The sequence below is a fragment of the Apteryx rowi genome, unplaced genomic scaffold (genome assembly GCF_003343035.1).
Source record: "Apteryx rowi isolate R43461 unplaced genomic scaffold, aptRow1 scaffold_988, whole genome shotgun sequence".
NCBI lineage: Eukaryota > Metazoa > Chordata > Aves > Apterygiformes > Apterygidae > Apteryx > Apteryx rowi.
In genome coordinates, this window is record NW_020451302.1 from 75,208 (window position 1) to 98,243 (window position 23,036).

The window sequence follows — 23,036 nt, forward strand, 5'->3', positions numbered from 1 at the left end:
ACCCACCCGGCCGCGGCTGCTCCCAGCATACACAGACCTGGCCTCTTCCTAGAAATCCTCCAGTAAAGGAGATTCCAGCCAATCTATTCCAACGCTTCAGTGTCCCCATGCTTTGGATCCTACATCTCCCTTGGTGCTTGCCCACAGCTCTTCATCCCAGCTCCAGGGTATGTGGACAACAATTTATTCCTCTCCTCTCTGCAGTAGCCTTTTATGCTTCCGAGGACTTCAGCCTCCTCCCAGGTTCTTGCTGTTGAAGTGTCCTGGTCCCTTGTCACTCGTGGAGCCCTTCCAGATTCCTGTAATTCCACCCGTAACCTTGGGACCGTGCCCTAAGGAGCACAGGCTCTTGGGGCAAGGAGACAGGGAGAAAAGCGCTCGCTTGAAGCATGCAGCAGATGCATGCTCCCACACCGCTGCCCCAGCTTCATCGCGTGCCGTGCTGAATTACAAAGCCGAATTACGGCCAGATCGCTGAGTTTTGGGCCGAGGCAGGCTGCAGCTCCTGGGGGGGGGGCTGTGGGGCGCAGGCAGCCCCCGCCGCGGCGCCCGGCCTCCCCCCGCGCCAGCCCCTCGGAGAACACCAGCGATGAATCACCTTCCCGCTGCCGCACGGACATTAACCAAGGGCTCCTCTTACTTAATCAATTATCCCACCACGGAGGACACTCATTTATTTTCACCATGGTTACTAACTGCAATAATTACATGCCGGGGAGCCAGACTGCCCTTAATATTCTTCAGCAGCTATCGCTGGCCACGTGCCACCTGCATGGATAGCGTCCTGATGCCACCAGCACATTAGCAAGCTCTGGGTCCAGCTCCCGGTTTGGAAGCCCAAGGTGCACTTGTGATGACGGAGCCGGCGCTTGGGCAAATCCCTGCAGCACTCGACGCGGACCCCTCTGGCGTACGCTGCCGGTGGCGGGAGCCGTGAGGACGGACAGGTACTTGGATTTTGGAGGAACTGGAAGAAGGGCTGGCAAACGGGGCCGAGAGCCAGCAGACGTAGGGGAAATCAAGGCTGGGTTCTCAGCCAGCTTCCGTGGGAAGTGGCCTCTTCCGCTGCTCCTGCACGTGCTGCTGCTCGGGAAGGGGCTCTGCTCCCGGGGAAGCCGGCAGGCACGGGGACACGGACCGTGCAGGCGCGAGAGGCTGGCACCCGCCTGCACTGCACGGGGACGAACCGGGGCGGCGAGGCCAAGGCAGAGCCCCGGTGCTCGCCTCGCGGCTGCTCAGCCCATTAGCGCGTACGGATGATATCGCTCCCTTCCAAGGATCTAATTACAAGAGTAAGGATTAAAAGGTAACTCATGAAAACACGGCTCACTCTGTCTGCAAGGAGCCATGCACCAGGGGAAAGAGGCAAGCTGTACTTTGCATCCAGAAACATAGCCTCCAACACACCAATTTATAATATAGGGCCTGTGGTAAAAAAATCTTCTTAGCGTTAATGAAAATTCCCCCATTACACAACATTCAGAGTCACAGCAATCACCACTGCTGGTGTTTAAAAAAGAAAACAACCCCTTGCTCTGCTCTTTGCCCCAAGCAGCTCTGGGGCCCCTGTGTGTCTGAACACCTTTCAGGCCGAAACCTATATTAAAGCTGCAACTCAAGGCAGAAAAACCTGCTTTCTAAGCAGCTGCGTAACATACCCGAGAAGGGCTTGGACGAACGCAGTCGGGGCCTGAAATCATCAGATGCCACGAACGCCGTTGCTCTCTGCCGCTGTTACTCCTAGCAAGCAGGAGAGCGGCTCCGGCACCGGAGCCCTGGCGCAGCCCTCGCCCGGGCGCCCCGGGGCCACCCCGAGCTCCCATCAGAGCAAGGTGCAGCCGGGCTGGGCCAGAGCAGCACATCCCACCACGCGGGAGGGGAAATTAAGGCATCAGGAGAGCCAAAGCTTGGTCTAACATAGAAGAAGGGTCTGCAAGCGCTGCTGGTGCACGGGAACCGCTGGCAGATGGCTCGGCGCTGGCTCTCTGCCTCGCCGGTTCCCCGGCTTTTGCAGGTAAAGCTGAGCCTGCAGGAGGTGCTGGAAACCACGAGCACCCAGCAACGGTGCAGCAACTTCTACAGCTGCTCTCTGAGCCGGCGGCGAGATTGCAGAGCTGGGCAAATCAGGGGATGGCCACGGACAGAAAGATGGACAGGGGTACCGGAGCAGCACTAGTGATCGGCCACCGCACAGCAAAACCTCGCCAGGCTCGGGAAAAAGTCAGCACCGGAAGAAGCGGGGTGTCGAGAGAGCAAGAGATGGACCCGAAAGGCAGCAGGCAGCGATGGATTCTGCAAAACCCTCTTGCCCCATTGTGCACAACGAAGACCAAGGACCAAGGAGTCACCGAGTTGCCCGCGTTGCCCATCTGTGGCAGCAAGCTGACGGCAGCGCCACGATTGGGGCCCGAGTGCTGCACAAACACGGTAAAAAGCAGCTCCTGCCCCAAAATGCGGGCATGCGGCAGGGCGAAGAGCGAGTGAGTGGGGAGACGCCGAGCAGCACAGCCGGCGCGGGATTCCCCTTCAAGCATGAACCCACTCGACAGAAAGGACGGAAACCTGAGCAGACGGCAGGACCTGCAGCGACATGAGGAGGGGATGCTGCCCACACATGCTCTTTGCTCTCATCAGTCATCATCATCATCAAAATCTCATCAAAATCATCATCAAAACCTCACAGCACCCACCAGGGCAGACCTTGGCTTCATGGGCAGACCTTGGCTTCATGCTTCACATGAGCAAACCCAGAAAACCTTCCTCTGCTCCAGGCAGCAGGAAACTCTCTGGCTTGTTTCCGACATTGAAAATGGCTGAGGTGCCTTTTTTCATATTTCGGAAGCAAATCTCTGTGGGTTTAGAGGGCACAACGCTGCCAGCTCCCCGAGCAGCTCCCCTTCGAGGGATGCAGCCCGCTCCTGTGAGCCCACAGTTGTCCCCGTCCTCATTCTGCCCAACCAAAGCTCCTAACCAGTCTCCATTTACAAGCTGCTTTTTACATTGAGACGAGCTCGCAGTCGTGGGGAAGACGGCTACCGTCACGTACAAAAAGCCGAGTTTACCTCTTTGGTATTTGACGTTAACTTTGTGCACTGGTAACAGGAGTTTGCCATCACACGCATGCTCAAGGCATTTAAACTCCAGGCATGTCCAAGGGTACTCTTAGAAGGAAAGGACGATGGAATATTAAACCGTTTCCTATCACTCAGTGATGTGTAAACAGAGCTACAGCACTGGGAATTATTGCTTTAAGATATCCCAGGGCTTAGAAAGAGCCCAATGCAAAAATAAAGAGCCAGAAACTACCCTGGTCTCCGACCGATAGCAGGTGACACCAAGCCACAGGAGCGTGTCTTCCACGTTCATTTGCTTTGGAGACGGGGAGGAAATGAGATATGAGTTGGACGCTCTACTTTGCTTCTAAATGTGAACTCGGAGCTAGGCAGAGGGAGTCGCAAAAGGCTGCGGTGCCGCGGAAATGCTCAACAGCCATCGCCGTAAGGATAGCAGAGATCTCGGAAGTCAAACATGGGAAGTCTCCATGATACTCGGCCCCAGCAATACTTGGCAAATCTAACGCTAACGAGTTATTTCAAAGTTCGTGAGTAAAGAAAAAAAAATTACAGTCCAGGCTAAAAATAAAAGGCATTTACTCCCTAGAAAAATGAGCCTCTTAAGGAAGAACATGGTCAAAACGAGCGCTTTCGCGGTGCCACCATTTGTTTCTCGACAGAAACCTCGAGCGCGATTCCCGGAGGACTCGGCAAAGCAAACGTTAGCTCTTCCCTCCGCCGGGGCCGTGCCTTGCAGCCGGATCACCTGGCTCGCAGCCAGGCAGCGCGCGCCGCCGCGTCCACCCTGGGCGCAGGGCAGGCGTCTTAACTCGAGCCAGGTGGAAGCCGCTCTCGTTCCCGCATTTGCGGCCGGTGTTAATATATCAGGCAGCCGCACGCATCTGGCAACAGCGCTCGGGAGTAAGAAGCCCTGAGAGCCAGACTGCGGAGCCGCACGTCAAATAATCTGGCCAAGGCAGAGCTTTAAATCAGAATATTAAGTAACATCAAGCAATAAACCTGAGAGCTCCATCACACTGTCCCGGATTATTGCCGAACGTTAGCAGGTATTGCTACCGACTGCATTTAATTTTCCGCCTGCAAAAGGAACGCTGCGAAAGGCCTTTTTGCGGCTGGATCTCTGCAGCCACCATGCCCGAGAGCGGCTCGGTTACTCCGATAAGCGAAAACGGTTCCGCTGCGCGGGCGAACGAGCGGCGCTGAGCGCCAAGCCCTGTTCAAAGCAGGACGCCGCAATGCTCCGTAAAGGGCGCAGAACCGGGCCGTAACGGAGCAAAGGAGGAGACGGCGCCCCGGGGCACAGCTTTTCCGAGCGTTCATAGAGCCCCGACTCCAGGAACGGCTTTAAAAGTGATGCACGCAACTCCCGAAGCGACCTAGAAACGCCAATTAGCGCAAACCAGCATCGTCTTTCTCCACCTTCCAAGCTCCCAAAGCTCGAACGCTGCCACGTGACGTCCGGAAAACCCCGTCACCCACCGTGGAGGGGCTGCCCCGAGCCCCCCGTTCTCCCTCCTCTCCTGCTTCGGTGGTGGCCCAAGCTGCTCGGGTCGCCCTGGGAGAAGGCAGAGCCCCCGCGAGAGCTCCCAAGCGCCGCGCGCCCCAGCGGCACCCTGCCGAAATTCGGCAGCGCCCTACCCCAAGGGGACCCCCAAGGTATTTTTGTTACCTCCGGCTGGGTAACGCGCTCTCTTTTCCGTTTTGCCCTCGCGAGCGAGGCGTCAGGACGACTCCGGTTACGGCGGCGTGCAAATTCCCATTACGGACTACTTCCCAAATCCCTTTAATCTTTCATCAGCGCAATCAATTTGTTTGCAAATTTGCATAATTTACACGGACTGAAACGTTTCGTTTATTGAGGGTGGGATTTTTCGAAAGCGCTCGAGCGCCTTCGGCTCCCAAATCTCCCCGCCTGGTTCAATGCCCGCTCCCAGGTCTCTCGCGCGGACGTTGGGGGCTCGGAGAAAGGTCTCGCGCCACCGGCTTCGCGCCCGCGGCTCACCGCAGCCCCGGTTGCACAGGCTCCTTCGCACGGAAAGCGGCTTGTTTCTCTCCATCGCCTTTTCCGAAGGAAGACGCCAAACCACCGTCACCCTGGGCTCCATCCCTGCCGCGGGGGGCAAGGGACACATGTGCCCTGATGTTTAAACAGAGTCACTTGGAGACCAGCAATAACAAAAAGCATTCAAAGCCTTAAACAAAACCAGGCGCAAAAAATCAAAACCGTTGCAGGCGTTTGTGATTTCTACCCTAGCGCCTGTAACGTAGTCTGTCGACGGTTACATTAAATCATATATCAGCGCGGACGGCACTTTTCATAAATTCTGACCCGAGCGGGAACATAGCACCTAGCAATATACACAATTTATATCCTCGAACAGACGCTTACAAGCGGCCGCTTCGAACTAAGAGTATTCGCAGCCACAAAACCTACCTAAATTCACGGCGTTCTTAAAGATACGTTTGCTTATCTTAGCATTATTCCGTCTTTGCCAGGTGGAGGCTACAATTTAGCTCGAGAATTAAACGCCTTTTTGCCGCGCGGGGAGAAATCCCTTTAATTTGAGTTTGAATGCGGCAGTTCCCGCGGCATCCTTCGAACGCATCAGCGTCCACCTCCGCGGCGGAGGAGCCCTCTGCACCCCGGCCGCTCTGCCGCGCTCTTCCTCACCTTCCTCCGCCGGCAGCGGGCGCAGGTCCTCCACGGCGCTTTGCACAGCGTCGCGGAGCTTAACGCCTCCCGGCTCGCTGCTCGACGGGGCTCGATGGGCAGCTGCTCGCTGCCGCTCCTGGGCGAGGGCTGGGTGTCAGCCTGAAGCCTCCAAAAGCTTCTGTCAAGGAAGCTCTGTCCGCGGGACGGATACGCAGCCGAAGCCGTTCGACCCTTTACGGTCATGCAAAAGCCACCAGAAAACGTCACGCTTCACCAATCCGTAACTAAACGACGGAGCAGGAAAACAGGCTGAAATCCCCCGTGCTTAAGCCTTCGCCGCTCTTTATCCGCAAGTGCTGCCGTTTCCCACGAATCTGTAAACACAGAATTATATATACTTACAGCTGCTATGAATAGCCTGGCGTTCCGGTCGTACCTGGAATCTCAAACGCCTGGTCAAGCAGCTCTGCCCCGCGTCAACGCGCACCGCGGAGCCAAGCTCCGGCGACGAGGAATCAACGGCCACGGTGTCGACGGGCGGCGAATCTACGGAGCGTGAGCAACGTTTTGTTCCCCTGAACGCCAAAGACAAGGACGCCCCCCACGTAAGCCAGGTTATCCTCGGTCCCGGAGCTACTTCTTGCTCTTTTGCAGCATTGCTGCAGCCTTGTCTGCCGTCCTGCTGCAGCTTTCGTTCCTCCTTCTCCAGGAGGTCCAGGCTCCCCGCGGGCACCAGCAGAGCCCTGCTGCTCTCAGGTCACGGCATCTTCTGCTGCTTGGGCTCAGCACACCCTTAACCCCACGGCAGTCTCTCTCTCCCGCCCTTCCCGTGCGCTCTGGATCTCTGGGGCCATCTTTAAGCACGTTCCTGGAAATCTCTCGCGCTCCTTCGGCTTCATTGCACAAACCTTCAGATGCGACCAAAAACGATTCCTGTAGAAATCGGTGCACGCGGGAAGAAGCGGTCCGCATCGTTTGGTAATAAAGACGATTATTCGGAGAGAAGCGAGGATGCTGTGCTCGAGCTTCCCAGGCGCTGCACCCGCTGCAAGGGTGCGAGGTTGCCCGCGCTGGCTCCGTGCTCTTGCCGTTAGGCTGCGACCGGTACCCAGGGCGAAAAAGCAGTCCCCATGATCGGGGTAGCACCAGGGGAAGATGCACCTGCTAATGCAACAACTCACGTTTCTGTTCAAAGGACTCTCCGCTCCCCAGCCAAAAAAAGTCCTTCCTTCCCATTTTATTCACACCATTCCTAGCGGGACACGAGTGGGTTTAATCAGTCTGGATAGAGCTATGGGGCAGGAGCCCGACTCCATGACCCAAACTCCACGACCGCTACGAGAAGGCTGAAGCCCCGTCTTCGGCCCACCTTGGCTGACTGCGAAGTTTGGTTTCAAGGGTATCTAAAGTCTCGCACGGGTTCTCCGCCTAGGACGATTTCATGTTCTCCAACTACAACACTGCTGAAGTGTTGACACATATTACCAAAGCAAGCAAAAACCTCACTGTCAAAATACTGCGGGGGGAGAATCACTGGCGTAAAACTAAAACAAGCTAAAGTGAAAGCTGGCCTTGAGCTAAGCAGAAAACCCTGACGAGTCTTATTTATTTTTTCTTTTTAATGAAAGGAAAAGGCTAAGTTCTGGGATTATCAAATTTCTCTCTTCTGTTGACGACGGTATCAGACCCCTTTAAGCTTCAAAACTGTAATATCGGAAGTCTATTTTAAATGTTTCCCCTGTTCACTGCCGAAACACTGCTAACTTTTCATATCTCGGGAAAGCTGCTCCCATGACATCCACTCTAATTAGCAGGAGCGGAAACTGAAGCCCGCCAAGAGGGAGATAAGTCCTCCCGTTCCCCAGCCCGTTCACAGCGCAGAGTTTTCAGCCCCCCTTTGCAGCAGCGATGAGGGAAGCAAGGAGTGCTGCCAGCTCCGGCTGCCCACTGGGACACCAAAAACCTGTTTTCTTGCAAAATGGGCAGCGGTTTCTGAACGCTGAGCAGGAGCACGGCATGCCAGACAGGTCGGGAGCCCCCACGCACACCCTACGCCGGAGGCTGCGGACCCAAGGGCAAAGGGACTTGGCGGGCTCCAAAGAGCAAGCAAACGCTGAGACGCGCTCAGATGGCTGTTGCTGATGAGCAGCGGCCTCGCAGCTAATTGCTTGCAAAGCAGAAAGGCTGCTGGAGGACGGAGGTAACCTTGCCGAAGATCTGCATTCACTGCGGTTGCCTGCCCTACAGCACCCACCTTGCCCTGTCCGTTTGGGATCTGTGCGATCTCCGACTCGGCCACGCTGGCTGGGAGGTCTCCAGGGAGCTTCCCCCCGCGGATTAGGAACCAAGCACAAAGCCTGCCAAGCTGGCGGGCCCAGGGCAAACCCCGTCCCGACGGCCAAGGAGAGCACATCACGCGCGGCACCTTGCGCGGGGGCACGGCTGCCGTCCAGGGAGCTCAACCCCCAGGAGGCCATCGGGGCTGCTCTCCCCATCTCGGACGTAGGGTTAAACCAATCGCCCCAAACAGCCAGTCTTTCCGAAACCCAGGTGCCACAGCAGCGAGACGAAAATTTTTCCAAGAAGGAGGAGGGAGCATGGAGAAGACTTCACCACTAAGCGGAGTTAGCTGCAAATACAAAGCAACCAGAAGTGCCCCGGGGCACAGCTCGAGCACAACCCTTGCCGCTCCCTGGCACGCTAAGCCAAAGCCCTGATCCTCTTGGTATCTCCAACCTGCATCGCTCGGCCCTGCTACGAGCTTTGCGAACGCCCCAGGCTCGGGCTGCAGCCATGCGCCACCGCCGCAGAGCTCTCCCCAGGCATTACCCCTCTCCAAGCAACGTGCGACTGCTCCAGCCCCAGGAGTATCTGGCCAGGTTCTGCGAAGCGATCAGCCACCTAAGGACCAATCTCCAGCTTCTCCCCTGAGCCTGGATGCGTGACGTGCCAGACCGTTGCTCCTGCTGGGTCACCTCCACCCATGGGGTCTAAGCCGAGGAGCTGGGCGAGTCGGAGGCTGCCGATTGCTACCGAGCTGCAGCAAGGCTGAGTCAGGAGCTCTAAGAGGAGAGCTTTGGACTATGGAGCCCAGCTAGACCTGCCACCCCAGTTTGTGCGTGAGCAGCCCAGTGCTGCTCTTGGCGGCATGTCTGCTCTGAAGAACAGACCCTGGAGGCCAGAGCTCGGCTGGTTTGCCAGCAGCCTTGCAGCCTTTCAGGAGGAGCATCCGGGTAGCCGGGTTCCTCTCAGCTCAGATCTCCGTTTCAGCTCCGAGGGATACCACATCGTGTCCCTTGGGCATGAGACATCCATATCCGAAACAAGTCAGCTGGCTCGCATGGAGGATGAGGATGGCAGTCTATTTTTCAAAGCAATTTTACAGCTCAATGTTTGACTGAGGGCAAGTCACGCATGTGGATGAAGCGTAAGGCTGTAGCACAACAGTCCAGAGGAAACCGCCCCCAGCTCCCTGGTCAGGGCTCCAATTTACCTTTGGGAACCAAGCGCCAGCTCCTCAAAAGCAAAAATATCAGACAGCCAGACTTTACGTTTTAGCTGCCTGGCGACAAGAGCCTGCGATTGCTTCCTCTCTGCCCCTCGGAGACTTTCGCTGCAGAGCGAGGTAAGCCGTAAGGTGGCTATGGAGCCGCGTTATCCAGCTCCTGCTGCAAAGGGCTCGGAGCAGAGCTCCTGCCCCAGGATGCTCTTCCCCAGCAGCATGCCCTAAGGCCAGCAGTGATGAGCTCGGCGAGCCACTCTTCACTTTTGCTGTAACACCCAGGTTTTTAATCTCGTGGCAAGGCTCTCCAAGGAATCACTGGTATTAGGTCTGAGCCTCTTCATTACTTCTAAAGAAACCAGGCGACAGATTTACCTTTAAATACCAGGAATGAACATATTTATTTACAGAAAAGTCTTAAGCTGTGGTCTTAATTCACAGTCATAAGTGATGAAGCCTGAGCATGATGAGGAGCCAGATAAACCAGACAGCTGGTAACAGCAAGGCACGTGGTCCTGGACTGTGCTGCATGCAAGACAGCTGGGGTAGCCGTCACGACCCTTCTCCAGGCAGGTGCATCCTCAGCCATCTGCGGCCCAGCAAATGCTCGAGACACGTGCGTCTTTGTCATAGTTTTAAGAGGAATGTGGTCTCGCAGCCGCTTTTGCTCAAAGACTGCAGCTCTGCCGAGCCCCGGGTGAAGGGCTGGCTCTGGCGTCCACGCAGCATGGGCAGCCCCTCGGAAAGCTCAGAAGAATTCAGAGAGTGGCAGACCATTGCCCAAGGCCTGGAGGGCAGGAGAGAGGGGGCTGAAAACCTTCTCCTCCCTGGCACTATGGCCATTTTTGTTACTATGCTACTCAGCGTGCAGGCAGCTGGCAGGAATAGGGCTCCCAGTCTGTTACGGTGCCTCCTTAACTCTGCCCTAGGCTTCATCCAAGCTGCAACAAGTATTCTCCCAAAGATGGTTACCTGGCTTCGCACGCCTACTTGCCGGTAGGCTTCCAATGGAAATTAAACCCATTCCCAGCATCCACATGAAGGCACTACTGAGCCAACAACCAGCTAGCTTGTGCACAGGTGGAGAACGGCTAAACAGCACGTGATCAGCAGAAGGGTTGGACACTGAACACTCCTGTGGCTAGAGAACGAATCTAGCAACATCTGGAGAACACAGTGTGACAACCAAGAGACCAGTGTGACAACCAAGAGACAGAATAGCTATAAGAAGCTGGCAAACTGCAGCCATGTCTTGCCACAGAGTTTTCCCAGCAGACAGACATACAACCAACCCGTAGACCTCAGGTGCCTGGCAGACCACATGAAGCTCTGTGGAGTCAACATAGAGGAGATGATGACAGGTCTCTTGGGGGCTACTCCCGATTCTTTCCTCACTTCTATACTTGCTTTTCTAGACAGTCAGCTATGAAGTGACTCCTCTTGACCATGAGATGTTGAAAACCAGAAATCAGAAGATGAAAGACCTCCTCAAGCTCTCCTGTCAGGGAAGGTCTAGGATGAGTTGTAGAAGGCCATCCCAAGAGGACAAGGGTCCCAGGTGGATGCAGTTTTTACTGTTCCCTTCTCCCAACATGTCCCTAGCAGGAACAGGACCCACTGCTCCCTGCCCACACGGAAGCGCTGCGATGGTTGGACATCCCATCTCTCTACTGAACAGTTAAATGGCCAGGGTGAGTTGGAGGGCAGTGCTGCAGGGAGGGATAGACACAACCGGGCACAGACACTGGCTCCATACGTGGCCACAAATTCGGGTTTAAGCCCAGCTTTGAAGCATGTGAGTCACTAGCACTGTGGAAGGGAGCAGAAGGCAGGAGTGGACAACGCAGGGGCTAACAAGGCAGCGGTGAGCCCAGGCCCCTGAGGAGCTCTTCCAGCTGTTCTGCAGGGCCTGCTGAAGGACAATCAACGTACCGCTTCTGCGTGCCCGTCTTACCTGAGAGTTACAGATCACTAACGGAGCAGCCAGGCCAAACTGGAGGCGTCCCTAAGAGTCTGACATTGTCTGTACTCAAGTAAACAGATCCCAGTTTCTCCCCAGAGCAGAGGGACCTACAACAGGCAGCGAGGGCACATTTTAAAAGATCAAGCTCTTCTGTTCTCAGAAAGTCTCCATGAAATGAATCTCCAGTTTCCCAGGGAGCAGAACGAGAGAACAGGGTCATTAACATTTTGCTGTCATGCTCCATGTCCAACATGCTGTGTTTCCCTCAGCCAGGAAGCTTCTAAGCTTCTATGTCTTCCTGATGGCCACAAAGCCCCAAGCGTGTGCACACGGTACACGGCAGCTGTGACAAACATATCTGACTGATCGGCAGTAAGAGACAAAGAGGGTCACAGGAGCAGAGCAGCTGCTTGCTCAGAGAGGAGACAAATTCAGAGCAGCAAGCGGAAAGTCTCTGATCTAGAGATCAGTTCTAGCAGCTTTGGGCCCTCTGCCCCAAGTAGCCATCGACTGGCATCACATTCAAGCAACAGAGCCAAGAATTACCTCCAGTCGACATGCTGGCAGGGGCTGGAACAATGACAGGGACCTGGGATTTGTCAAACCTAGGAAACGCTTCTTGACAAAAACCACTGCCTGGATTAGCAAAGAGTCCAACTCTCTCAACAGAGCCATATGAGGAGAAATGAGACCATTAAGCAAACTGGGCTCCAGGGACCACAAACCAGAAGGAATAAAGAGGAAAGGGTTAAGCACAGTTATTGTAATTGCCTTTCCTGATGGGATTTGGATGCAGGGCTTTCCTACAAATGCCTTCTAGACAGACGGAGCAAGACGTCATCCTCTTAATGACACCCACTAATCTTCATTATATTAGAAAATCTCTCACAGCAATTGTTGGCTAGGAACACTGACCCGGTGCTATCAAGGAAGTGGAAAAATCCCTGCCTGCTCCTGCGGGTCTTGCTGTAGAGTCCGGGGCAACCCAGGAAGCTGAACCCCAGAGGTGCACATGGGGAAGACGATGTCAAGCAGGAGCTGCCATGAGGGTGGTCACCCAACCAGCCCTACAGGACTTCTCTCTGCATAGCCCCCTGTACAGGATGGCAATGATCCCCTCTGTTCCTGTGGCCCTTCCAGCCATGCTAGTTCTTGCAAGCTGAAGGATGCTTCTGTGCTTCTGGGCTGTCGGTCCCTGGGCAGGGAACACGTATGGAGGTGTGAAGGGAGGCATGCTGATAGCTGAAGTTGTCCTTGGGCCCAAACCTAGCACTGGCACTGCAGAACATGCTGTTTATTGCCCCAGAGAGATCACAAGGCAAAAGGAATACGTGCACACAACAGCCAGGTGCTGAAAGGGGCACTCTCCAGACATTTGACTACCCAGCACCCAAAGGGAGTGGACGGAAAGCGGTCCTTCCAGCCGCCCTTCCGTCTGCTACGCATCATCTTCCCGAAGGCTGCAGCATCTGCAGAACCACCTGGCTCAGCCTACATGGCAAAAGCCAGGAGACCTCTGTGAAGCCTCTGAAAGTTCTTGACCCCCCTCACGTTTCTTCATCAGCTGCCTCCTGTATCTCTGTTCGCCTGTACCTGGCCACGATACTGCTCATTTCCTCACACTTGCCTTCAGGCCTTCACTCAAGGCCTGCTGTTCCCTCACAAACCACCCGGCTCGCACACTTCGTCCAACTATCTGCAAGCCCTACAGCTTCTTCCTTTCCCAGACAGAGGGGAGGTGACAGAAACACAAGCGGACACATGCCCAGAAGGGAGCAAGCGACAGACTAACCCTCACCAAGCTTCCTCAGCCACCGCAGAGACCTACAGCCTTGTTGTATAACTTAATCCTCCATCCCTCTGCCAAGATTGCTATCTGCCCACCTCTTATCTTGTCCTTCAAAGTTCTTCAAAGGAGGCATCTTGCACTTACCACGGCTTTGAGAAATATCTGCAGGACTAATGCAAGATTTGGAGAGGAGGAGAAGTCTGGAAGGACACGAGAAGACTGTTCTGTCAGAGCCCTGATCTCCCATCCGACTGTGAAGCCTTCAGGATCGTTTCATGAACGGCATTTGGAAGCTGCTGAATAACCAGGGCTGAATCTGAAGGACCCGGGGGGAGCCCAGCTCTGGGGGAAGTGCAGGCATTAAGTGCACGAGGGCTCGAGCTGTGGAAGGGAATCCTGCCAGCTAGCCTGGGACACGCACCACGCTCAGGAAAAGTTTTCCAGCCAAGCGCTGGGGGAGCTGAAACCAAGATACTTTTATGCGAGGCAATTTTCAGAATACGCCTTGCACCCTTCTCCTTAACATCCCGTCTGTTAACATTAAACCTAGGCAGCTTAACATTAAAACTAGGTAGGACTGGCAAGGTCTGTCTTCAGCTTTTGCCACCAGAGCCAGAGCAGCTGGCACAAGGGAGGCACAGTCAAGTCACACATGTGTGCGTGCGTGTGGCACTCATACAGTTAAAAAAAACCCCCTAAGCTGTAACAGCTCCTCTCTTCATCTCACTTGGCAGCCCACAGACAGAGGGCACTTGAGACTGGTTCCTCCAGAAGGAAGTCCACTCTCAGCTAATTAAGCCAAGCTGCTAATTAGCATCCTGGCTGGAACTGATTGGGGGGAGGGCAGGAAGGGCTGCCTGTGGGTTTTTGCAGGCAGGAAAGTTGGGGTAGGAACGATGGAGGCATCTCCCGTAGCAAAGCACGTGCTGATGCAAACAGGTCGTTTGTGCTAACCGCATTGAAATTTAATCTTTTAATTGCCTGGTTACTGGAAAAGGCCTCTTTCAGAAGGGAGAGAAAGCCCAGGCAGCTGCTGCACGAGGGGCTGCTGGCTGGTGTCCGGCGCAGCGTCCTGCCTGCTTCCAGAGGCAGCTGCGCGCGCGGGGCCGGCGGCCGGGGGCTGCAGGCGGCTCGCGGGGGCAGACTGCTGTCACCAAGACCTGCGGCTTCGCTCGGATCTTGTCGCGGCTCATATTCGGCGTGACAACCCAGCTGGCAGCGGGTCAGAACCGATCAGTGCCGAATCGCTGCCCCGTTGGCTCGGTGCTGTTTGCGGCCGCGGACCGGCGAGTCTCTGTAAGCCCTCTGCCTTGCTTGGCTCTGCTCAGCTGCTCCCCTGGATGCAGCCTCCCTTCCCGCTGCCAACTCCAAATTAAACAAGTTTGATGCCTAACAGCAAAGCAGGGGAGCAGGAGGCACCTGCAAACTCCCATTCCAAACCAAATGATGGATCTGGACCTGCCAAATCACTTCCCTTCACCGTTCCTGCCTGCAGAAAGGGTATTAAATTCATCCAGCGCACAGAGGGGAAGCCTAGGAGAAACGCTGTCATTAGGCAGGTTTCTCCGAGCTCGCGCTGCCTTCTCGGAGAGAATTCTGTAGGAGAGGAGAAATGCCAAATGCTATTACCCTGTGGGGATGCCTCGCAGAGACCCTACGGAAACATTAGCTTTTTTATTGGCGTTTAGTGTGCGCGTATCTGTGTGCGCGTTACTGATTTAGGGCTACATCGGAAATCTCATCACCACCTGCGTTCTCCTAGAAAGCTTGTTCTTCACCGCCTAGTTTAAGTGGCAATTAATTCTGACAGTCTAAACAGTCCAACCGGTTCCTTGGGAGGCCACCACGGAAGGAGCTAAATTACAGGGCAGGCAGAGCAGGCATGGGGAAGCAGATGCTTGCAACAGGTGACGGGCCACCAGCGCAAGCTGCCCGCTGCCGGCTTTTAATCCACCTCTCCCAACGTCTGCAACGCCTCCTGCCAAGAGCACCTCACCCCATGACCAAGAGTTTCAAACCAAGGGTTTTGACCGGATGGGGATGAGTCGCTAGGAGGATGGCACACGGCCAACGCTTTTGGGTGACTTTACGCAGGACGCTTGGGTTTGTCTTGAACCGAGACTGAAATTGCCGTGTACCACGCTGATGCAGACTGTCTCATCAGCCCCTCCTGTCTCATCCGCCGCGTTACGGAGCTCGGGGCGAGCTTTCGCCGTGTTCGCGCGCCATGGGAATCTTGGCCCCTGAGCAGGGCCCTGGGCGCCGGCACGACGTAAATAAGAACAAACTGTACCGAGCGCCGCTTTCTCCGCGCTGTCGCACGGACCCAGCCTGAAACGCGCTGCCGGGCTCAGGCCTGGCCGCAGATAAAATCTTTAATCTGAAAACGGAAAGAGAGACAGTTCAGCCTACAGAAACGGTACAGAGCGAAGGCTGCTGCGTGCATCACACACCACCTCCCAGGCAACCCTTCCGCGCCGTCCTGAAGGCTCAAAATGCCAAACATTTGGCAGGAAGCGCGTGTACTCCATGAACTTCGCGTCACCCGGCAGGAGGCCTTCTGCAGCGCCTGGAGAGCTTTAAGGCTCCAAAAGTAAACAGACCGGAGAAGGGAATGCAAAGCAAGTTGCGTTTCCAATCCTGGCTCCTAGCAAAGACACGGAGAGCGGAGCAATAGCTGGGGGTGCCCTGAACTCTCCCACATTTCCACTGATTCTCCAAGGAGCGGAGAAATTGTGGGTATTTGTCAAAGCCGAGAGCAACAGATCTGCTGTCTTAAAGATAGGAATTGGGATAAATATGGTGTAACAGAAGAAGGCTTCAGGGTTGACACAACAGTGTCTCAGCGGCCAACGCTGGCCACGTCTCATTAGCAGGTCTGCAATTAGTAAAAGCCCTGGATGAGGAGGAGTCCAGCACAGGTGTTTATTCCTGTTGCCACCTGGTTTAAATCGGGTGCTGCTGGCAGCTAGGAGGACAAAATACTACCTGCCTGTGGTGGGAGAGAGCCAGTGCAAGACTGGTCCGTCTGGGCCTGCAGGGAAGTCACACCGGCCCCTGCTGAAATGCCTTGAGTTTGCACAGCCTCAGCATCACCTCCTCCCTCACCAGCAGCCTCTGAATTGGGCACCTCTCAAATGCCCCGAGGCAGGACGAGGCGGCTCAGCTACGACGCGTCCTTTGGCCACCGAGAAGGGGCTGCCAAGGAGCCGTCCGGGCCACAACAAGAGCAAACTCTCAAGCACCCTAAATTCAGCCCGGTTCACAGCACCCTGGATTTGGAGGGCAAATAAGCCCGTTCTAAAAGCAGTGAGCTGGCACTGAGCCAGGCTCCAGGAGTCCCAGCACAGAGGCCTTTAGCTCTAACGATCCATGCAGACGTGCTCCGCTCTTGGTTTTCGCCAGCGTAGACCCACTCGAGCGCTACCATCAGCCGGTTCCTTCAAGGCGTTAATCCACAACAGCGCTAGTGAAATGCTCACAGCATCTGTAAACCTGAACCGCTTCTCTTTGCCAACTCGGCGAGGGGCGTTTTGAAGTGCGATGAAGACAAGCGAGACGCCACAGCTTCTAGCAACATAAATCCGCGAGAGCTGGAGGTGGCAGCTTGCTTAGCACAGTACCTGAAAAGTAGGTTCCAGCAAGAGAAAGCTCATATCTGTCTTACAAATAGAGTCTGCAAAGCAGTTGGACCCCCAGGGCTGGAAGAGATTACTTCATCTCTCAGGAGGCCTTCCCATCTCCAGGCTGGCCTCTCCAGGGGCTCTAAGGAGACTGCGCAGAATCAGCCAGGCTTGCCGTGGCGACGGATCAAATGGATATGGATACCCACGCCTCCAAAAAGAGCCATCAGCCAACAAAAACATGGAAAGACCTCTGGGATGAGAAGTCACTACACTTCCAGGTGGGTGTTGGTACCACTTCACGAGCCACAAACACAAACCATCATGGAATAGAAAGTCAGGGCTTTTACAGATAGTCCAAGCGTGCTCTTAGCATACCTGTTTTTAGTCAATATGAAAATCCTAGGAGAGAGCCTAGAAATTGGTTGTGGGGTGGAAAGCTGTTCCAAGCCATCATCCCAGCCTAGCACCCGTTGGGGCTGGATTGACAGCGCCCAGAGGCGACAGGTCCAGCTTCAGGTGGCTGGAGCGCGGCTGAGACGAGTCTGCCCGCTCCCGTCCTGCCTGGATCCATTAACCTTCCAGGACGCCACACGCAGCAAGCGGACCCACAGACCTAGTGACTTCTCCTTTGCCAATTTTTAATAGCTTTCTCATTAGTGAGAAATAAAAACAAATATTGGAAAATTGTTATGTAAAATTCCTACATAAACAGCTGGGCAGTGATAAGGCAGCAGCACAGACGGCACTGTATCAACAGGCAGCCCTCTGCCTGAAACTCAATTTTTATAGCCCCTGAAACGTGCCCAGTGCAATCGCTCCTGCGGCTGAGTACCTGCTACAATCTCAAGTCATCATGGCTCAGAGAAAAAAAACAAGCTTGAAGGCACCGGTGGAAGGCGAATGAAACCCCATGGACTGGGAGCTCCGACGCCTGAGTTGTGACCCCATCGCTAAACAGCCCTGGCCCGGGGGCTCCTTCTCCCCTGCTGCAATTTCTGTTATTTGGGGTCATGCAAATTGGGACCGCTGCAAAAAGGCAATGATGGTCCCTGCTCCAAAGAACCAGCAAAATATATATTTTGAGGTTTGTTTAAGGGTGGTAGCAGAGCTAAAAGACACACCGTGTAGGGGGAACGAGAGGGGAAAGAATGAGAAGAGATCAAAGAAAATCTGTGCGTCACCCCCTGCCCCTTCCCCGCAGGCCTGCCCGTAGCACACGGGCTGCCCCACACCCACACGTCGCTGAAGAAGCCACGTTTCAGACCCGCAGCCCCGGCCCCGGAGGTAAAGTTCAGCTACCTGTAGTGGAGGAGTTGACCTTCTGCATTGTAATCCCGATAAATGTCATATTCTTTCTCAAACACTCCAGAAGGCGAGGAACTGCAATACAGTAATGGTGAACAAGGTTACCAGCAGTGGCTGCGACTCGCAAACGCCCCTATAAAAGTCTCCTTCAGGTTACGATCAACAAGGATGCATGGACAGAGCTGGGCTCCTGGTCCCCCTCAGCCTGGGCTCTGCCCTTGGCACCTACTCCCATCTCTTGGGTAGCTGCAAGGTTTGAGTCATTAATCAGCTGTTTAACAGATGACCCCTCTTTCATGGCTGCGGTCTCCAGCTTCATTTCAAACCTTGGAAACATCATGTTCTTCCTTAAACACATGTTATTTGTGAAGAATGGCCGTGGACATGCCTGGACAGATCCTAAATATCTCATGGTTTTGTCCCACCCTTGTCCACGTGTGTCCCTTCCCCATGCCTTGTTGCCTCACTCTACGCCAATGCCAGTCCTGTTGTCGTATATTTTAGACCCCTTAAGTGCTTTCGGGCAGGGTTGGGGTTACCCAGTATGTAACACGCAGCTGGCACTTGGCGTGTTCCCCTGCCCAGCATGTTTTGAATTCTGCCAGGCCCAGGGTTTTTAGTTTATCTGCATAATGCTCTTCAGCTTCAGGTTATTTAGGCCATCTATGTGCAGAAAAACACATTCTAAAAGGGGGCCTTGGATATGCAGGCAGATTTGCCCTCCTCCTCATCTCCTCTGGATTCCTTTTGGCCAACCCAACTTTCCCAAGCACATTTGCTCTAGAATCAAGGAGAAAAACACCCGGGGATGCGTGATGGCATTAATGCAGTGCCTCTCACGTAACACCGGACCTGCAGCGACGCTCAGGGTCGCTCGCTGGTCCCAAGGCGCTTCGACCTCCCACCTCCCCAGCGGTCTCACACGCGTGCCCTCCATGCGTGCATTTAGTTATTAGTCTTTGTCTAAGGGTAATACTTTCAGATATTGCTCATACACATCTCCAGTGTTTGCTTAATGTGCACAGGAAAGGTCTTTTTGCCTTAACAGTCCTCCACTGTGGGAAGTGCAAATAATCAGACTCATTCACAAAACACACAGCGATTCATGCACTCAACAAGTTACTAGACATTTGATCCACATAAGAACTTAACAGTAACAGCAAACATCTGGAGAAATAACTTCCTTTTGAGCAGCTAAGATGCAGCGTTAAAAAAGCCTATGTACACATTAAGATGCTCACATTAATAAAATTCAGAGCAGATGCTGGTTTCAGAAGAAGAAAAAGAAACGAATCTTCCTAATAGGATAGACCTCAAAAATTTTATTCAGGCAAGTGGCAATAAAATTAAGCTTCTGTCAGAGCCAATTTTAATGAGACTTCTGAGCCCTGAAATTATGCCTTGCACTGTGGTGAATTGCTTAATCCCTTTTCCCTTTACAATGCATGTGAATGAGAGCACCTACTCTTCCACGATAGCCAGTCTCTTCGAAAGAGCAAGGTAGCAGCTCTCACCCCAGTGCTGAACCCAGATCCAAGGTTACGGGATCTCCTCCGCAATGGGCGATGCCGTGGCAGATTTTATGGAAGGGAACTAATGCCCCGGAAGCTTCCTGAAGAAAGGCTCTGCTGCTATAGGCAGGCCATCCTTAAAGTTTACCAAAGAGAAAGGCAATGGATGTTGGGAGAAGACCTCATGGAAGGTCTCCTTCAGACAAGCTTTTGAAAGCATGAACTGGAAGTCCTAAAGCTGAGCAAGGGAAAGACTCTCCATCGCAGCAGACAGATTTCTCTTCTGGCACGGATAGCTTCCCAGGACTGCATCGCCGAGGCAGTTCCCAGGGCCATGGGAGCCTGAGGGAGGGCAGCTCCTCACCTTTCCTGAAGGTTTCCCCAGGAACCAAAGACTTCAGGACTGCCTTAGCTTCCACATGCAAAATTTGCAGACACCCCCACATACACAGTTTCAGCGTTCAGACAACAGCCCTACTCGCTGGGCTTCATGGATCCTTTGGAAAAAATCTAGAAAAACTGCCCTCCTGGGTCAGAGCAACAGCATCTCCAGCCCCCAAACAGCTGCAGCTCTACCTCAAACAGTGGCGATAAGAGATGTTATTTAGGGAGAGCTCATGCCCCTGGCCAGTGTCTGCGACCCAGCCCATTCCCCTGGCAGTCCCTGAACAGAATCACAGAACAGTTGAGGTTGGAAGGGACCTCTGGAGATCAGCTAGTCCAACCCTCTTGCTCAAGCAGGGTCACCTAGAGCACACTGCCCAGGATTGTGTCCAGATGGTTTTTGAGTATCTCCAAGGATGGAGGCTCCACAACCTCTCTGGGCAACCTGTTCCAGTGTTCAGTCATCCTCCCCAGCATCCAGTGCTTGCATTAGGGATGACAGGCAGGATGTGTCTCTAGGACATCCTCTTTGGAAATGTTTATGGATCAGTTGTCATAAAAGACTTAATCCCTTTTTGAAAATGCAGTACTATCTGTCTCCCCAGCTTCTCAGGGCAATTCCAGAAGTTTTCTACCCACTGTATACCTCACTTCTTATCCTCCCTGCTCAAAAATTTCATCTAATCATCAGCTGTTCCTTCTGGCCTTGTATTTTTCAAAACACTTGCAAGCAAGGGCACCGAACGCGTCTCCTTGCATCTCAGGGCAAACCTTCTGTGCTTGAGGCGACACAAATCTAGGGGCAAGAGAGGATGAAATCTCATCAGGACCCTGGCCCCCGCACCTCAGCCTCTCCTCACACTCACCCAACAGGAAGGGCTGAGGAACATACATCAGCGTTGCAAGCATCTGGCCAGCAAGTTACCAGAAAACGAGCGGATTGCAAATTCCCAGTAACTACGCCTGCCGCTTTTAGTCCAACATGTGGAATTTCAGAGGGTTTCCAATAAGTTTGCGCAAAGCCTCTTCCAAACACAGCAAAGGCTATTGAAACAACCACAGGGTTATGCAGCTTTTAATACTTTGGTCTTGCCAGCTGGATGCACAAGGTGAGGTATGTGTGAGCTAGTGCGTGAATGGAGTTTATTCACATCTGGATTCAAAAACGGGATTAAATATCCAAGTCTGAAGAGAGAGATTCAGAGGCGGCGCTGACTCTGCTCTCAATTCTGTATTTCACGCAGGAGCTAACACCTAAAGCACACGGCACAGTAGACCCCTTGTCTTTCAGATACCTACAAAATCAGGACTTACTGGAGCAAACCCAACCATTTCTGCATGTACTGTCCAAGTACGGATTTGAAACCGGAGCCCCAAAATATGCCTGGGAGGAGGAACAGCCCATGAAGCTAGTGAGATGAAAGTTTAGTATGTTTTGCTCTCAAACATACATGTTCACTTGGCATACATTAGCACCTTGTAATCTTTAAAGAAAGTTTTCTTAGGCCGCCATCTCCTCCTACTAAGATAAAATGATTAAAACACCAGAATGTAAGGCGGGTCTCACTGACATACAATCCATGCTTGTAAGCTAGTACGTGATCCAAAAATCCCAGGCAAAGAGGTAAGATCAAGATCAGCTGGAGAGCTTCAAATCCACCCCACCAGTAGAGCCAGATCTTGAGCAAAATCGCTGTCAGCATCCTGTGGGTGGTATCGCTCCTCATTCAGGTACTGATGAGTCAGAGCTGGATTCATTATCGTCACAATCGGCTCCTACTACAGAAGCACAGGGCTGCAGATGAGATTGATGGCAACTCTCGCGTCCCCCATCTGCAACGCCATGAGCCGCGCGTCTCAAGGTCGCAGTGAATACGGCAGCGTAACATCTGTGACACTCCCTCAGCTCTTATGCATTTCACCGGAGCTGAAAATTCACCCCTCTGCAGCTGTCGCTAAGGTCACACTTGTTATCTTTGGGCTGATTTTAGAAAGTTCCGAACAAAAAGACGCCGAGAAGTCGCAGAGAGTATGCAGCCAAGACCAAAAAAAAGAGCAACATGCTAACTGCCCTGTGCCCCTAAGCCTGGGGGCTTGCTCGCATTGGGAATAAGTATCATGCCACAAGGAGGAAACACTTAGGGAACTTTCAAGAGCGAGTACTTCTGACCTGCGACAGGCTTACGTAAGTAAGATAACCAATTCCGGTGGACAAAGGTATGAAGAGACACACAGGAGGGAGGCTACAGTTCACCAGCGTCACATTGTGAAGTTTTATTTCATCTTTGATAATTGGAACAGATTCCACAGACCCACATTTAGTTCTGCGTCTCAAGGTTACTAACACTTAAAATTTAGAGATCTGCTTCAGCTCACTCGGAAGCTGTGGTCTGGACGGAGCAGGCGTCTTCACACCTCTTGCGTTAAACAACCCAGACTCTCAGGATCCCTTCACCTTCAAAGAGAGGTTGGGAGGAAGCATTTAAAGAAAGCTGCACCAGAACAAAAAGCAGTCTCGCGGGTGTTAAAGCATGCACCACCTTAGTCATTCCCAAGATGGGGAAGTGAGATGGTGGATGCATGTGGCGCCCAGACCAGGCTGGGCTTGGACACATGACAGTTCTGTCCGAAGAAGGCCTGGGAGGTGATAACATGAGACTGAACACAAAGGCTATTCCGCATTAACAACGGAAATGATGAAGCACCAAAGCGAGCGCAACGTGTGCTTTCGTCAAGCTGCAAAAGCACGAAGATGACAGGCTGTGACATCAGCACGTCTAACTCTACATTTGCTGAAGGTACGTCTCCCTTACGGTGTGCCACCTCGAGGGACTCGAGGGTTAAGGACACCAGCTCTGCCCAGGAAGGCTGCCCACCACCACTTCACTGCTGGCTGGCAACAGGTAAGGGAGGGGACCCCTTCCACAGGTGAAGGTCTCCGTCCCCCAGGAGATGGAAAAGGGAGAGATCACGGAGCAGCTCCCCATCCTGGCTGAACTGAACACACTGAGCCTCAGCCGGCAGAGCCAAGATTCAAACCTCGGTCCTGCAGTGTCTGAATAAAGCCGGTCTCCTGTTGCAATAGCAAACTCATCTGCTTGTTTTCCTGAAGCCTGGGGCCCAGTGTGGAGGAAGACCTCTGCAAGAAGCTGAAGGTGCTTCCTGGCTTCCACGGAGCATGGCTGGAGCACTGTGACATCCAGCCCAGCCTGCAAGCCCAAAGGTAGCT

General features: G+C 53.7%; 1 protein-coding gene across 1 annotated transcript in view; it reads right to left on the minus strand.

Moving 5' to 3' along the window:
• Window positions 1-23,036, minus strand: part of ARHGAP39 (Rho GTPase activating protein 39) — a 75,939-nt gene that overhangs the window by 26,705 nt on the left and 26,198 nt on the right. Inside the window, exon 3 of the mRNA XM_026055118.1 lies at window positions 17,907-17,987. Coding sequence (XP_025910903.1) covers window positions 17,907-17,987 — 81 coding nt within the window. The remainder of the gene's footprint in view (window positions 1-17,906; window positions 17,988-23,036) is intronic.